The sequence below is a fragment of the Phacochoerus africanus genome, chromosome 16 (genome assembly GCF_016906955.1).
Source record: "Phacochoerus africanus isolate WHEZ1 chromosome 16, ROS_Pafr_v1, whole genome shotgun sequence".
NCBI lineage: Eukaryota > Metazoa > Chordata > Mammalia > Artiodactyla > Suidae > Phacochoerus > Phacochoerus africanus.
Window position 1 is genome coordinate 25,735,557 of NC_062559.1, and position 16,658 is coordinate 25,752,214.

General features: G+C 38.4%; 1 protein-coding gene across 4 annotated transcripts in view; it reads right to left on the reverse strand.

Moving 5' to 3' along the window:
* Positions 1-16,658, reverse strand: part of CPED1 (cadherin like and PC-esterase domain containing 1) — a 281,780-nt gene that overhangs the window by 130,900 nt on the left and 134,222 nt on the right. For 3 of the 4 annotated variants that reach the window (XM_047763881.1, XM_047763879.1, XM_047763882.1), the window contains 4 exons: positions 13,478-13,548; positions 11,680-11,730; positions 6,233-6,422; positions 5,060-5,228 (listed from right to left, as the gene is read on the reverse strand). In XM_047763881.1, coding sequence (XP_047619837.1) covers positions 5,060-5,228; positions 6,233-6,422; positions 11,680-11,730; positions 13,478-13,548 — 481 coding nt within the window. The remainder of the gene's footprint in view (positions 1-5,059; positions 5,229-6,232; positions 6,423-11,679; positions 11,731-13,477; positions 13,549-16,658) is intronic. The other variant, XM_047763880.1, reaches the window with a different exon arrangement.

The following is a 16,658-nucleotide window of genomic DNA, read 5'->3' on the forward strand; positions in this document are numbered from 1 at the left end:
TTCTTTTTCTCAACATAATGTTTTAGAGATTTATCAATGTTTGTGTTTATCAATAATTTATTTTTAAACACCTCAGTGGAATTATATTGAATTTATCTTATTAAACTTTTTCGAGCTTTTAGTTATAATAAACACTACTGGAGTTCCCATTGTGGCTCAGCAGAAAAGAATCTGACTAGTATCCATGAGGACACAGGTTCAATCCTAGCCTTGCTCAGTGGGTGAAGGATCTGGCATTGGGGTGAGCTGTGGTGCAGCTTGCAGAGGCAGCTTGGATCTGGCATTGCTGTGGCTGTGGTGTAGGCTGGCAGCTGTAGCTCCAATTAGACCCCTAGCATGGAAATCTCCATATGCCGCGGGTGTGGCCCTAAAAAGACATAAACAAATAAATTAATGAAAATAAACACAACTGATACAAAGATGTCTCGTGCTTTGAAAAAATGAGCTCTCAAGCCATGAAAGGACTTGGAGGAAACCTAAATGCTTATCATTAAGTGGAATAAGTCAATCTGAGAAGGCTACATACTGTATGATTCCAACTGTACGACACTCTAGAAAAGGTAAAACTATGGAAACAATGAAAAAAAAATCAGTGGTTGCCTGGCATTGGTGGGCAGTGGGAGGGCATATAGGTGGAGCACAGAGATTTTTAGGGCAGTGAAAATATTCTGCATGATTGATGATGGATACATGTCATTATACCTTTGCCCAAACCCACAGAATGTACAACACAGAGGGTAAAGCCTAAAGTAAACTAGGGCTTTGGTGAGTATGATGGGTCAATATAGGTTTACCTTGGTAAAAAAAAAAGTGCCATTCTGGGGGGTAATGTTGACAATGAAAAGCTAGGTATGTGTGGGACTCAGAGGGGCCTATAGGTAATTTCTACACTTCATCTAATTTATGGTAAACTTAAAACTGCTCAAAAAAGTAAAGCGTTTTAGAAGTTAAAAAAAACAAGACTTCTTGGATATGTCTTTTGATGGACTTATGGCTTCCTTTATCTTGGGTACCTAGCTAGCAGGTCTGCTATGTCACAGTTCATGTGTATGTTAGCTATAGTAACACCTCCAAAATTTTCCAACGTGGGCAAACATTTCACAGTGTATGAAAGAAAAAATGCCCCACATCCTCTCCAACACTTTGTATTGTCAGTCTCTTTTGTGTTTTTCACTGTGGGCTAAGTGGGTAGTGGTATCACGCTGTGGTTTTAACTTGCATTTCCCTGAGGACCAGTGGGGTTGAGTATCTTTTTATATGCTTCTTGGCCACTGTGGTATCCTCTTCTTGTGAAGTTAAGTGCCTCATAATTTTCTGACAGCTTTTCCTGACCTTTTCCCCCCTTAGCTCACAGGGAGCTGCAAAGACAAAAAATATCAGATAGCATCAATACACTAGGGGTTACCCAGTGGTCTGGCTGCCAGGCTCCACTGTTGCCCTTTGCTCTAACTCATTCTACCTAAGGACTCCTGGTTTGTGTAATGGAAGCTTCTCCCCTACTGTCCTCCTGGGGGCGGTTCTTCCTGCCCAGCAGACCAGACCAATACCACTTTCTAGAGGACAGCGGCACCTGCTTCGCTAGTTTATTCTTCCTCTTTGGGCTCAGGAGGAGGGTTCCTGCCGGTGTTACCAGAGCACATGGTGTGCTTGACTAGACAAGTAGAATCCGGCAGAGGGGATGGAGAGCTGTAGGGCTCTGCGTCCTTGCTGGAGTCCATGTGGGCAGGTCTACTTCTCAGCAAAGGACATGATGGCCTGCAGTTGCAGCCCCTGAAGCTGAGCAACTCCTTCCCAGGCCCCACAGCCCCACGCCCACCATGGCATGAGCCCACCTCAGCAGCAGTGTACTTTAATCCCAGAACTTTGCAATACACTGAGGGTCAATGAGACTTCTGATTTTATTACCATCATGGAAATGAAAATTATCTAATCCAATTCCTCATCTGTTCCTTGGAGAGACGGATTTCCAACTAATGCTTGAATACCTCCTGGGACAGAAAAATCCCTGCCTGTGAGAGAGCCCATTCTGCCTGGAGGCCACGTAACACAACGTGGACTCTGGAACTAGGCACACTTGGATCTGAATCCAAGCCCTACCACTCAGAAGCTGTATGACTTCAGGCAATTTCTTTAACGTCTCTGATCTTTGGGGGTTCTCCTCCGAAACCAAGGGCTAAGAGTAAAATTCAATGTAAGGATGCTGTAAGGATTAAATGTAAAGCATTTAGGACAGAGCCTGGCACATAATAAATGATAAGCGACAGTATCTAGTTGGGGATAGCTTTGACCTCTAAAGCACCCTTTTATTCAACTTGGATCGGAACTCCTACACTGGAATCCAAGTTACAGCGTCTGGAGTGACATCACATAAACTCTTGTTAGTTTCCAGTAGGACAGACATTATCAGACAGTGACATGTGATTGGGAAGCATGTCTGGGTAAGGGTAAACAGGCCAAGTTAGCAGATGCAGAAAATACACTGACAAATAATGGGACACGAGGCTGGAAAAACATATGGACAAACATGAGAGCAGTGAGTGACCATCACGGGGGCACCTTGGAGCAGTTTTGGCAAAATCTGTGACAGACTGTGCTTTAAGCTGATCAAGATCAAGCGCATAAAACTGAACTGGAGAAGAGTCAGAGAGATATGAGGAAATAAAGCTGGGGACTGTCTTAGTATTTGAGTCAATAAGTAACAAGAACTGAACCAGAGGAGTGTCATTAAGAAGGACAAAGATATGATATATCAGAGGCATGTGGGCGAACCCTGCATATTCCACCTCTGCAATGTCCCTTGTACTCATGGGACCACCCTCATTCCTGCTGCCACCTCTCTAGACAGTCATCATGTACGTAATTACAATTAGATGTACAAAGGTCTCTCCGGAAGACACCCAGAAAGGAAAACATATTCCTGAAACGCATGTCAGTGTTCAAAGATCCACCATAAGGGTTTTACAGTTTTGTGAACACTAGGAAACTGAACAAAAATGCACACTGAACTATTTATACACATTAAATGGTTCTGCATATAGCCAAAAAATGAATATGAGTCATCTACTATGGGGAAGTTTAGAGTTGAACCAAAATATACACCCATGGCAATAATTGTGGGTAACACAATTACATTTCAAAAGATACAGCAAAATTTCAATAGGACAAACCTAACTAGTGACGGCTGAAAAGTAAAAATAACATTCTTTCACGCCCTGATGTAGAAATTTTACTTTCCCTTTTACCTTTTATTATATATTTACTCCCTATAAAAGTCAAGTTTACTGGCCAATAAAAATGGAGTCATCTATAGATACTTTTGAAAATTAAAATCTACATTAAAATTAAACCTATGGTGCTTTTAAAAAATAGCTGTTGTTGGTAACCATAAATATTCTGGAAAAAAATCATTCATACTGTTAGCTTTCCCTCAAAGATGATTTATTCTAAGAGTTTGTTTCTATCTAAAATATTGGAGTGATATCTATATATATAAATACAGTCACACACCGAAGAAAGAGAGAATAGTTTGGAAATAATTACACATACACACCCACTTCGACAACAACACTCCTTCACCTAGGTTTTGACTGCCACCCTGAGGAACATTTTTGGTGTGGCTCTATCACTTGTTTTCCAGCTTGGAAAAACCCTGAGGTTGGGCACCTCTAAGATGCAAACCGAAAAGTGGGTAACCAAGGGCAAAGTATCTTGTGGTCTTCCCCAAAGTCCAGCCCACTGTTTCCTCAACTGTGTTCCATAGAAGAGTATGAGTAGCTATTCCATTAAAAGGATATCACATAAGTTTGGAGATTCTGGCCACCACATATTCTTCTTTTGAAGGCCCACCATTTGACTAAGTATATGAAACATTCTGAGAAGTCTTACAATAATGAAACCTATTTAATTTTGTTCAACCCATTGCTTCATACCCATGAAACACTACTCTTTTCCATCTTTTTTTTTAAAGTACACCTACTAATATCTTTCAGAATAACAGTTCTGTCCTGCGTTAGACCAATCTTTCTGCCAATGTGAAATTCCCTTTGAGTTGGTGGTAATTCATAAATCACAGATATATGTTTTCTTGAAAAATAAAAATCTCAGCAATGAACACCCTTTCAAAATAGTATTAAGCCCTTGAGAATAGAGGAGATTGTGGTGGTGGTGGGTAGAGGAGGGAGAGAACACTCTTTATGGCTGTTACATTTAAGAAAACATGGTATCCATCCTGCTTGCTGAGCCCGAGTCAGCCATTTCTCTCTTTTATGAACCATCTGTGCTTCATGTTCCAGGTAGCACAGCAAGCACGGAGACATGACATAGTTGCAACTATTCTGTCTAAGTGGATTGGTAAATATGATAAGAGTATCAATTACTGTTTTCCTAGAATCACGTGTAGCCAGAGTATGTGACGTAAGCAAATATAGAAGGTTATACATAGAATCCTGAAAAAGGAAAAAACAGAGGAAAGACCCACCCAATAAGACTAAGCCTCTGGGTAATGTTCACCCTCCTCCAAACAGGCTACAGAATGGTGTGGTTGCTCGCTCGCAAGAGAAACTAGTCTTTAGAAATTATTAAAGCACAGGAAGTAAAGGAGAAATGTATCTACCCAGGGAAATTTAATTTCATTCATCCCATCCATAAAAGAGTTTCGTCAATTTTCCTCTCATTCTTGAAAAGAAATTCCACTGAATCTAGTTTAAAATTTCAAAGTCATTCCAGGGACAAATCCAAGAAACACAGCACAATTCAAAAAGGAAATGTAAAACCGATTTCATAACTAAGTGTGAGTCCTCAGACATTTTTTTTTTTAATATGAACCACAATAAATCCACTACACACTCTACGTGCAGGGAATAGCCACCACTAACAAGAAAATCACTCACAACAAGATCTCTTACGTACCTGGCTGGGACTCTCTCTTTTGAAATGAGACCACAATCATTTGGATTTGAACGCATACATTTCTGTCCTAATAATTTTCATTTCACCTTTTTCACCTGGGTTAACGGAGCACTCCCGATGCGACCCAAGTGCCAATGTAAAGTTCACTTACCTGCACAAAACCGCATGCTGTGAAGTCCTCAAACAAGGGCAGACTTGGACGGTCTTCTCTATAGATGGCGAATTTGTACGTGACCAGGGTCTCACCTTGTGCCGGAGATTCATCCACCACAAGCACTGAAATTTTGTTCATCCCTAAACCCAGAGGGTAGTTGGCAAAGCTGGAGAGACAGAGAGAAACAACCCAAATAGATTCAGACAATAGATTCAAACAATACTTATTAAATATCTACAATTTGGATAAAAAAAGATAAGATCTATACAACTTTATAAGACACCTAACATGTGAAAAAAAATATTTTAACTTATGTTTCCTTGCACTTTGGTATGCCACAAATTATCTTGCAGTGCAAGTCATGGCCTCTATCAGTTACAGGCATGGGAACTATTATTTATTAAACACTTATCAGGATCAACATTATCATATTTAATATACATAATTCCATACATAAACCATGACTGTCCCCATTTTAAATATAGAGACCACAACATAGAACTTGGAAACAAACTGCCCAGAATCACATGGTGGAGTCAGGGTTGGGACCCAGGTTGGTCTGACTTGAATCCCCTTTTCTTTCTACTATACTCTCCCAGCTCCCAGGAACGCCAAAGGCATTTCTTCCCCCACAGCACAGTCACACAGGTACATTCCTTGCCATGGACATGACATATAATAAGGTTCTACCTTCTGTTCAAATGATGAAAGAGTTAGTGACTGTGCAAAGAGTCAAAAGAAAAAACTGCCACGTGACTAGGAATGTTAGTGTGACTAGGTCTGCAACCAAAATGTTTATTAAGGAATCAACACCCGAATATTCAAAATTTGAGGCACTGGGGTGGGGTAGGAGGAGGCTACCATTCAGAAGGATGAATTCTTTAAAAATCTGAAAACATGACGATAACAATAAACTAAATTTTCCCTTAATGAACCCTCTTTGAGATTTCATATCACGAGATCCTCTTTGGGGGCAACATAGTTACAAAGGTTAGACTGGAAGATTATCAGCAGATCTGTAGAGTACTTATGTGTTCTCTTAAACCACATGGCATCTGTAAAGCAGTAGCATCTCACACCCTGGCAATCCCTCCAACGGATCTTGCGCCTCCAGTTTTCTGAACCATCTTCAATGATGTCATCCCTCAGGCCCTGTCAACATCCTCGTACCTTGGTCCTGCCCCTTCATGCAGGTACACTTTGCAATGACACTTAGACGTCTCTGCTCCAATTGTTAGTGTTACCACATCAAATGGGACTTCAGAGTAATAATCTTTGATCTCCGGGTTAAATTCAGGGTTTAGTTTCAAACGTGGATGTGTGAAGATCTGCTTGATATGACACTGTGTGTCTTTATCTGCTAAAAAAAACCAAAAACAATGACAAATATACAACTGTGACAAGGATATTTTAAAAATCACCTATGATTAATGTTTTTTAAGCTCTTTTGAATAACTTTAATGATTACTGCTGATTTTCCATTTGGCACTCTGGTCATAGTTGATTTGTGGCTTCAGCTGGGTTTTTCTAGTCACCAAATTTTGTAGATTTTGCTTCATGTAACAGTGGTTGACTTTAGTTGGTCTTATAGAGATGATATTTTTTGCTCTGCTTTTAAAAGTTTAAAGGCACAGATCAGAAAATGTCTTTACAGTGGATTGATAGCATTTCATAGTATTTATTGCATTTATCACGCAACTGTATAAGTGAGGGGGGGATAATAAATCTGCAGCGTGGTGACAGAAGACTACCATCAGAAAATAAGGAAAATGTCTTTTTTTTTGTCTTTTGTCTTTTGTTGTTGTTGTTGTTGCTATTTCTTGGGCCGCTCCTGTAGCATATGGAGGTTCCCAGGCTAGGGGTCTAATCGGAGCTGTGGCCACCGGCCTACGCCAGAGCCACAGCAACGCGGGATCCGAGCCGCGTCTGCAACCTACACCACAGCTCACGGCAACGCCGGATCGTTAACCCACTGAGCAAGGGCAGGGACCGAACCCGCAACCTCATGGTTCCTAGTCGGATTCGTTAACCACTGCGCCACGACGGGAACTCCCGGAAAATGTCTTAATATGAAGTGTTATTAAACTGCAGTTGGATTGATGTGTAGCTTACAGGCAGCATGGTGGGGCAAAGAATGCAAAATCCAGTATCATACCAAACACTCAGATACGAAAACATGAGACCCCTTCCATACCCCAACTATCTCAACCTAAGAAAGTACCCTAACGTATAATGGGATTGTCTGCTCAATCCCATTATAGAACCTAGCATATTACTTCATACACTGATCCTAAGCCAGTTTTTTAAGGGTTGCAACTTGGTAGCTCAATTTTTATAAAAGTATCTTGGTGAGGAACGAAGAAAAATATATTTATAGACACATATACAAGCCACTGCTAAACCATATTGTGTTCATATTTGAAATAAGCAAATTACTCAAAGAAAAATACAGGCACACATACCAGCCACTGCTGAACTATATCGTGTTCATAATTAAAATAAACAAATTACTCAAAGAAAAATATATTTATAGGCACATATAACAGACACTGCTAACCTATACTGTGTTTACATTTGAAATAAACAAATTACTCAAAAGCAAATGCTTTTCCAAGAAATATTAACAAGTGTTTTGTGCCAGAAATACTTTTCAATAGTCAACAAAATTCCAGTAAAGATAAACACAGGAAATTCTATAGAAATCAATAAAATGAAAGTCTCTTCTGTTGCCTTTCAATAAAATGTTGGGCATGTTTAACAACATAGCAAAAAAAAAAAAAAAAAAAAAGGAGGTAATACCAAATTTTCAGCAGGAAGCTATGCATTTGAATGTAAAGAAAGTTGATTATTCCGTTCACTGCTGTCTCTTCCTCTATTGTTAGACAGCTACCACAAGGATTTTTCTAAAATCAAATCTGATGAGTTGGCTTTAGTTCTTTTTAATGGTTTTCCATCACCTCCAGAATCCAGGCCAAGCTCCCAATAAAGCAGCTAAGGCATCTCACAGCTTCCTTGGCTTCTCCTTCCCGTCTCCATTCACATCCTGGACATTCTTTGCCAGACATGGAGATGCACCACCTACTCCATGGCAACAAATACCATCAACCTCATAGGTGCTTTATTCTAGTTCTGAGAACTAGGTCTCAGTTTAACTCCCATCATGCCCTAAAAGGATGAAAGTGAATAAACGTGTGTTTCTGCCCCATGATGGTTTTCTCAGCTGGTGGAAGAAAAAAACTACTCAGGCACAAATTAGGAACAATAATAACAATACAACAAATGTATTGTAATGTCATGGTAGGAAAGAGTCAATAAAAAACATAACTGGTCAATTTAGTTGAAAAACTCAGTGAACTTGGTGTGCTATCTGCTTGATTGATTTTACTCATTACCAAAGATTTTATCTGCCTAATAGCTATAGGTGGACTGCATCTATAATTTCAATGATCCTATTAGCTCATAGCTTTTCATACAAATTCAACCACTTACTAATAATGCATTCATTTTTTTTATCAAAGATTTTTTTTTCCTGGCAATAGTCTATGTTTAAGGCACTGAGACAAGCACAGTAAAATCAGGCTATTGTTGGTCAGGAGATTCAAATGGAGACTGCAAAACCCAACTGCACATTTCAAACAAGCTAGAGTTCAGGGAAATGAAAAGTGTGTCCAAAAAGACCACTTCTTAGGCAGAAAGTTATAGAAACACTTGCACTACACTTTTATGCTCAGAACCAGCTAGATGAATAACAAAGTGGAAGAGTTTTTCAAAATAGTAATCTAAGAAAATGTACTTTATATATTTTTATAAAATAATCACCGAGAGTTAATTTCCCTGTGGTTTATACTTTCACTTAAGAGTAAAAAAAATTTTTTCTGAATATGAATGATTGTTTTCATTTTTATAGCTTGCATATGTAAGTGAATATCTTCATGGTAGTTGTTCAAGATTTTAGTAACTAGGAGTTCCCGTCGTGGCTCAGTGGTTAACAAACCTGACTAGGAACCATGAGGGTGCGGGTTCGATCCCTGGCCTTGCTCAGTGGGTTAAGGATCTGGCGGCATTGCCATGAGTGGTGGTGTAGGTCGCAGATGCGGCTCGGATCCCACATTGCTGTGGCTACATCTCCGATTAGACCCCTAGCCTGGGAACCTCCCTCCCTATGCCGCGGGAGTGGCCCTAGAAGAGGCAAAAAGACCAAAAAAAAAAAAATTTTTAGTAACAAAAATAAGCTATCAATGGACATGATTATTTGTAGTTGTTTTGTATAAATACATATCATATACATCTGAGATATTACTGACAATGTACTTAGTCTTTTTGAACTCTGTCATCTTTATTGGCTATAAATCTCTTCTACACACAAATGTACCTAACATTTTACCTTACTTTATTTTTATTAGAGTATAGTTGATTTACAATATTGTGTCAATTTAAATGTTCAGCGGGGCTTGCCCGTTACAACACTGAAACTCAGCCCTACAGGAGACAAAATCTGCAATCATTCTCTTAAGCAAGATTTTGGCAAGTGCTTGTTTTTGGTTTCATCAGAAACTCTTCACCTCTGGCTAAGGTGCTGCATCCTAGACCCCTGCTTGAAAGCTGATTTCGTTCTGACCTCATCTTCAACTGAATCATCAGTGGTGTGGCCTACAAACACCTGGTGTTTCCTTGGCATCCTTCCCAATCTAGTCCCAACTTGTCTTGGGCCAGCTTACCTTAGCTCTGCAGTGTCTGCAGAGAACCCAGTGTGAGGTAAGGTGGTAGCAGACTGCTCAATGTATTTGGCAAGTATACATGGTAAGGCTGTTTGGAGTTCTGCTTGCTTTTAATGGATTCCTTTTAACCGCAGAATTTTGTTGCCCTCTTGAGGGATAGTCATAATTCATATTAAACATAAAAACAGCCTAGATGCTCAGAGATAATCCCACCTGTTCTAAGGCATCAGCAAGTTATTTTTAAAATCCTACATCATACCATAAAAGCGGGAAGATTAATTATGAAGACCTAGGTAGGACTAGTTTTTATCAACACAAAAATATGAATAAATTTGAAGGGCTTATCTAATATGCTCACATCCTCTGCCCTATATTACCTGGGAGTTGAAAAAAAAATGAGATTATCTTGTACAGCCATTTCATTTTATAAATTAAAAAAAATCAAAGAACTGAATAGCATGTATTTTTCTTGGAGTTGGAGATTGAATGGTAAGTGCAGAGAAGGAAAGGTGTTTAAATAATATCTGTTACTTTTTCCTGCTGAGCAACATTTTCTTTAGAATGCTCTTTTTCTTTAATTGGATGTACTTGTTGAGCCTATTAAACCACCTTATTGCATGACCTCTCGCCCTATGCTGATTTTAATGAAAGTGCTAAAACATGATCAATGGGGAGTTGCTGTCATGGCTCAGCTGTAATGGACCTGACTAGGATCCATGAGGATGTGGGTTCGATCCTTAGCCTCACTCAGTGGGTTAAGGATCTGACGTTGCTGTGGTGTAGGTCGCAGATGTGCCTAAAATCCATCATTGCTGTGGCTGTGGCATAGGCTGGCAGCTGTAGCTTTGATTTGACCCCTAGTCTAGGAACTTCCATATGCTGCAGGTGCAGTCTTAAAAAGCAAAAACACAAAACAAAACAAAAGAAAAACCTAATGAATGGATTAAACTGCATTTGAGAAGAAAGATGTTAGAGTTACTAAATTGGAAGAATTTTATTTACAATAAACTCGGCCTTACTCCATAAATTTTATCTTTTTCAGCTTTAAAATGTTTTATCAGAATATATATATATTATATATATTTTTGTGAAAGGCTAAATTTTCTGTGTATGTTTTAGTGCCAAATACATAATTTGGTATACATTGTCAAAAAACAAACCTGATAAGTAGAATTATTACAGGATATGAAGGTATGAGCCTAGGAAAAAGAATCTGAAGACCCAGCTTCATGATTCATCTCATGCATTTAATAGCACTGTGATCTTGGAAAAGTCACTAAGATTCCCTAGAATGATAAATTTGTAAGACTACCGGAATAACACTGACCAGAATGAAGACAACTATTAAAAAATTTTTAAATCTACACAATATTTACAAATATATTGCTGTTATATACAGGTACTTAGGCACTTTATTGATTATACCTTGGTACCAAGTTTGTGAATTTAAGAAAATAAATTATAATTTGGCTTAGAAACTCTCAATTGTTATAAAGAAAACTTGACTCAAGTACTATCCATTATATCAACCATCTGGCAGAAAAGAATTACTGCTGGGTAGTGAAAGCACTAAAAATCAATATAGAGAGGAGACACCAAGCTCTGCCATTTGAGAGCCCCCAAGGCAAAGCATTAGCACTGTTGCAGCCCTTCAAAATAAGTTTGGAAATTACTGTCTTACATGCAAACACACAAACGTAATTTCATTTTCTGAAATGGGAAATTAAAAATCATCTTATGCAAAAGTGACAAAATTGACTCACTCAGAAATCTCATAACTGCTGAAAGTTTGCATAAAATACATTATCAGCCTAAACATCCCCAAATACGATGATTTTCAAAGCAGGGCTGAGCCTTAACTGTTGATTATGATTCTGAAATACTTTCAGTGGAACTCACCATTACTGCAATGTATTTCTTTGGTTTCATTAATATTTTGTGGAACCGCAGCTAGAAAAAGAAAGGTAAATTTAAAGTGGAAGCTATTAAGCAAAATAAAAAGAATGCACATTCAGTAATCTGAAACATAGGATAATTTAATAAAATGCCTATTTTATTATTTAATTTTTATTACATCCGAAAGCTTTTCTAAGTTAAACTAAAAGCTTAAGTAAAACAAAAGAAGTTCCTGGTTCAAATTGCAAAAAAAAAAAAAAAAAAAAACCCTGATTATTTTATTTATTTTTTTTATTTTTTATTTTTTGTCTTTTTTGCTATTTCTTTGGGCCGCTCCCGCGGCATATGGAGGTTCCCAGGCAGGCTAGGGGTCGAATCGGAGCTGTAGCCACTGGCCTACACCAGAGCCACAGCAACGTGGGATCCGAGCCGCATCTGCACACCACAGCTCACGGCAACGCCGGATCGTTAACCCACTGAGCAAGGGCAGGGATCGAACCCGCAACCTCATGGTTCCTAGTCGGATTCGTTAACCACTGCGCCACGACGGGAACTCCTGATTATTTTAAATAAGAGAATATTAAGGGAGAAAAATGAATGGTCTAAATGTCATCCATTACCTGAAGATGATCAAAATTTCTCTAGTTCTAGGATCTTATGACTATAATTTCTCAAACTATTAGAATTATATAACTTCTGCCTAGTTGGTTCCACTGATATTTACTCTAATGTCTGAATTCAACCAAAAAAAAAAAAAAAAAGGACCCAAAACCCAAAACTAAAAAACTCCTTAAGAAGTATCAATGGGAGAAATGAATGAGTAAAAACAGGGTGTGTAAAGCAACCATTTAGAGAAGAAAACAATGGTGGGAGAAAGACAATCAGAAAGGAAGTTAACATCAGTTGTTCTGTGAGCTTATTGATTCACTTTATTAAATCAAGGGTTCTCCAAAGTTAGGGTGCCTCAGAATCCTCTGAAGGGCTTGATAAAAATACAGAATACTGGGCCTTCTACCCAGAGATTCTGATCCAATAGCTCTGAATTTTACAAGCTTCCCAGATGATGCTGATGGTGCTGGTCTAGGGGCCACACACCCAGAACCACTCTATTGGATTAAAACTCGATTCGTAACAGAACGACTTGAATTTTTTAAAAGTTGTAGACACATGGTACTTCTTTTCATTGTCTTTCTTAAAATTAGAAATGATTTCTCTTCATGTGACCAAAGCTCAGTTGTCCTTCAGAAGGAACAAATCAGATAATAGAGATAAACTGAAGAGGGAAAATCAAAATCACTACTCATTTTGCTGATTAATCATCTTTCATGTCATAAATATTTTCCCACAATATCAGAATGGCTTTATAGCATTTTATTGGATGCCTATAGCTTAATCTGATCCACTATTATTACAATAATGGCAGCTTCTAATTTTTTTCATTTATTAATGATGCATATAATTAAATTTTTGTGTACACTCTTATTTCCTTAACATGAATATCTGGAAGTGAAATTTATGGCATGTAAGAATAACTGTTAAAGCTCTTACATGTTGTTAAACGGCCCCTTTAGAAGGACCATTCCCATTTATACACCCACCAGTAATATGAAAATACTCATTTTCCCACACTCCCCCCAACTCTATTATCTTTAAGAGGAAAAACCATTCCAAATTTGAGGGAAAAATAGCGTTTTCAGTTTAATTTCATTTTCAATTGCTAATTAAGCTAAACTTTTTAAATTTTTTTTTGGCCATGGAATACTTATTTTTACGTGGAAATAAGTGGAACCACATCCTTTACCTTTTTTAATTTCAATTCCATCAAATGGTCCTTGTGGTTTTTTAATGCTCTCATCCTCTGCGAAAGAATTCCTGCAAATGCAATGTCAAACAACTCTGGATCAATGAACTACACAAAATTCATGAAAATTACATCTAACATGCTTTTTTTTTTTTTTTTTTCCTGTGTGAGCACAGTTATTTTGATGAGCACAAAGAAAAACTTTCTGGATTTCATTCCTCAAAACTAGCAATCTTGCTTCACGTGAGGTGGATGGAAATCTCATCATCTCTAATCAGCAGAAGCACATTTGAAGAAAACCAGGGCAAAAAGTCACTCTTTGGTCCAAAAGTGAACAACCTCTGATAGCTTAGGTCCAACAGAAGTGATACAGGAACTCACATTCTCATTGGAATCTGTTTGGCTACAATTACAAAGTCTTGAAGCAAGAAGCCTTGGAAACTCTGAGGCACAGACGGAGAAGAATATACACATAATCTAAGAAATGTAAGTGTGCCATGCAGAAAACGACCTATGTCTTGCCAAGGCTTCTATCCTTAAACTCTGATTAACAGGAAGGAATGTTAAGGGGTAGTTATATCTTGGTGTGTTTGTCTCATTTTTCTGTTGTATAACTAAATGCTCAGCAAGATTGTCCTTTAAACCCTCAAATTTGAGACCAAAATAATCTAAGTGGCAGACAGAAAAACTGTTGGTCCTGATGCAGAGAATAGTGGGCAGGATGCGACCTGAGTTAGCTGTGCTGTGTTGTGAGTCTCCACTTCTACTCCAGCGAAATGAAGGTAACAGGACTGGCCTTTTCACAGCGATGCTATGAGAATTCAATCAAATGCTCTAGGTCAAATTACAATTTACATGTATTGTCCTGGCTGTTGTATTGGGCACTGTAATAGAGACGAATAAGGCATTTTCAATTCCCTCAAAATATAAACATCAGATAGGAAACTAAGAAGAATTGAGGAGGGTTAAGGATCCGATGTTGCCGCAGCTGTGGGGTAGGTCTCAGCTGTGGCTTGGAATCAGTCCCTGGCCCGGGAACCCCCCCGCCATGCCATGGATGTGGCAGAAAAAAGGAAAACAAGAAGAGTCAAGGAATTTAAAATATTGCTAATGTTGGAAGATGTGATTATTTTATTACTGTGTTATTATGAAAGCCTTTTCTTCCCCTTGGTATATACAATGAAGTAATCAGGGGTGAAAAATAATAAGGTCTAGGACTGGACTGACTTTAAACTATTTTCTGCCTCCCACGGAATGAAAAAACAGATAAAGCAAGCATGAGATGAGATATGTTTACTTGACACTTGGGTGCCAGGCCAAGGTATTGGAAAAAACCAAAAACGAAAAACCCTCTGAATTCATGTGACGCAAACACTCTAAGTTAAGCTAATAAAAAATACAATCCTGAAAGGCACTCCAACTGAATTTGAGAAATGTAGTGGAAGGAGGAGTTCCCATTGTAGCTCAGCAGAAACGAACCAGAATAGTATCCATGAGAATGGGTGTTCAAGCCCTGGCCTTGCTCAGCTGGCTAAGGATCCAGCATTGCCTCAAGCTGCTGCGTATGTCGCGGACACAGCTGGGATTCAGTGCTGCTGTGGCTGTGGCATAGGCTCCAGCTGCAGCTCCCATCCAACCCCTAGGAACTTCCATTGCTGCAGGTGCCGCCCTTAAAAAGAAAAAAAGAAAAAAATGTGGTGGAATGACTTGTTTTCTATGTGAAGGCATCCCGCAATGATTTCTTGTGTAATTTTGAGAACGACTTACTTGTTTTGAAAATGTAGATTTTCATGGAAAGCATGTGATTAGAGCAAATTACACTTGCTACTTTGTCTCCAGTTAAGTGAAAGCAGAGAATACACACAACTGATTTCAGTATTTTCATTCTGTTCAAATTTGAATTTAATTCTGGTGAGGCTCTGGATTCTGAGCTTCAGGCACAGATAGAAATGTCTGTCACCTTTTCTAATTGTTGCTTTTTTTGACTTTGTTTCTCCTCACTTTGTTTTTATAAGCAGATAATCTTTATTTAAAAGGGAGGAGGAAATCATTAGCCCTCACACATAGTATATAGATATGTAAACTTGGCTTTTTCGGTATGAAAAACGAGTTGACCATTGTGAAAATAAGGGCAATAATGAATGGCTACTCTTGGCCTCCCTGTCTGCACAAGGCACTGGTATAAAGCACCAGACCAGCAACAAGAGGCCAGGGTCTTAGTTCCAAGTGTATTTCTATCAGATGCATGATTTGAGCAAATGATCCATCTTCTCAGCACTGAAGTTTCCTCATTTTGAAAATATGTAGAATACACATCTTCCTTGTAACACAGCAAGAATGCTAATTAAATATAAACACACTCACTGGTAAACTTGAAGATAATTAGAATTCAGCAGTCTTTCTTAGAAAGTTCTAATTGCTTCTGGATAAAGATATAAAGTTTACTTATTTCAGGGTTAATTTAGATTAACCTTTCAAACTGATCTTGCTTTTCCTATAAATGAAAGAAAACTATTTCCCCCAGTGCGGATGCTAAAGTGACCTTTGGATGGTACAGAAACAGGAAACGGAAAGTATGTTAATATTGACTACCTATCTTTGCTGCAACACACCACACACCATGCAGCACATGGAAATTATCTGACAGTAATCTCGAAAAATACTTGGTAGGTAGTACAATCTGTACCTTACAGGAATGGAGACTAAGTCTCAGAGGAAGACCTTACCTGCTTAATTAATAAAGTCTAAAGTTGGAATTTTTGGATACAAGTCTGTCTGCTTCAAAAAAGCCCTGTCTTTTTGTAACTATATTTAACATTGATCCTTAGTAAATTTCATTGTTGGAAGGAGTCAGTTAGGGTTAGAGTTAGGGTTAAATTCAGTATTCTGGACTTAAGCTAATTGCTTAACCTTAAAATAAATATGGACCTTGAGAGACTCATGGGGAATACACTTCCCAAAGCGTGCATATCTCAAGAGAACTTCCTCAGTGATAAAAACAATACTTAAAGAGACTCCTTGGTAGATCAAGCCTGCTCTTCCCTCATCGATAATGACAAACAAGACAGTCTTGTTATACAAGAGTGCATGCAAAGAACAGAGGGGCATTATTGAAATATTATTTAAAACCTAACTTTCAAGCAAACAGATGAAACCTTCCATCAATCCTATTACTTCTGAG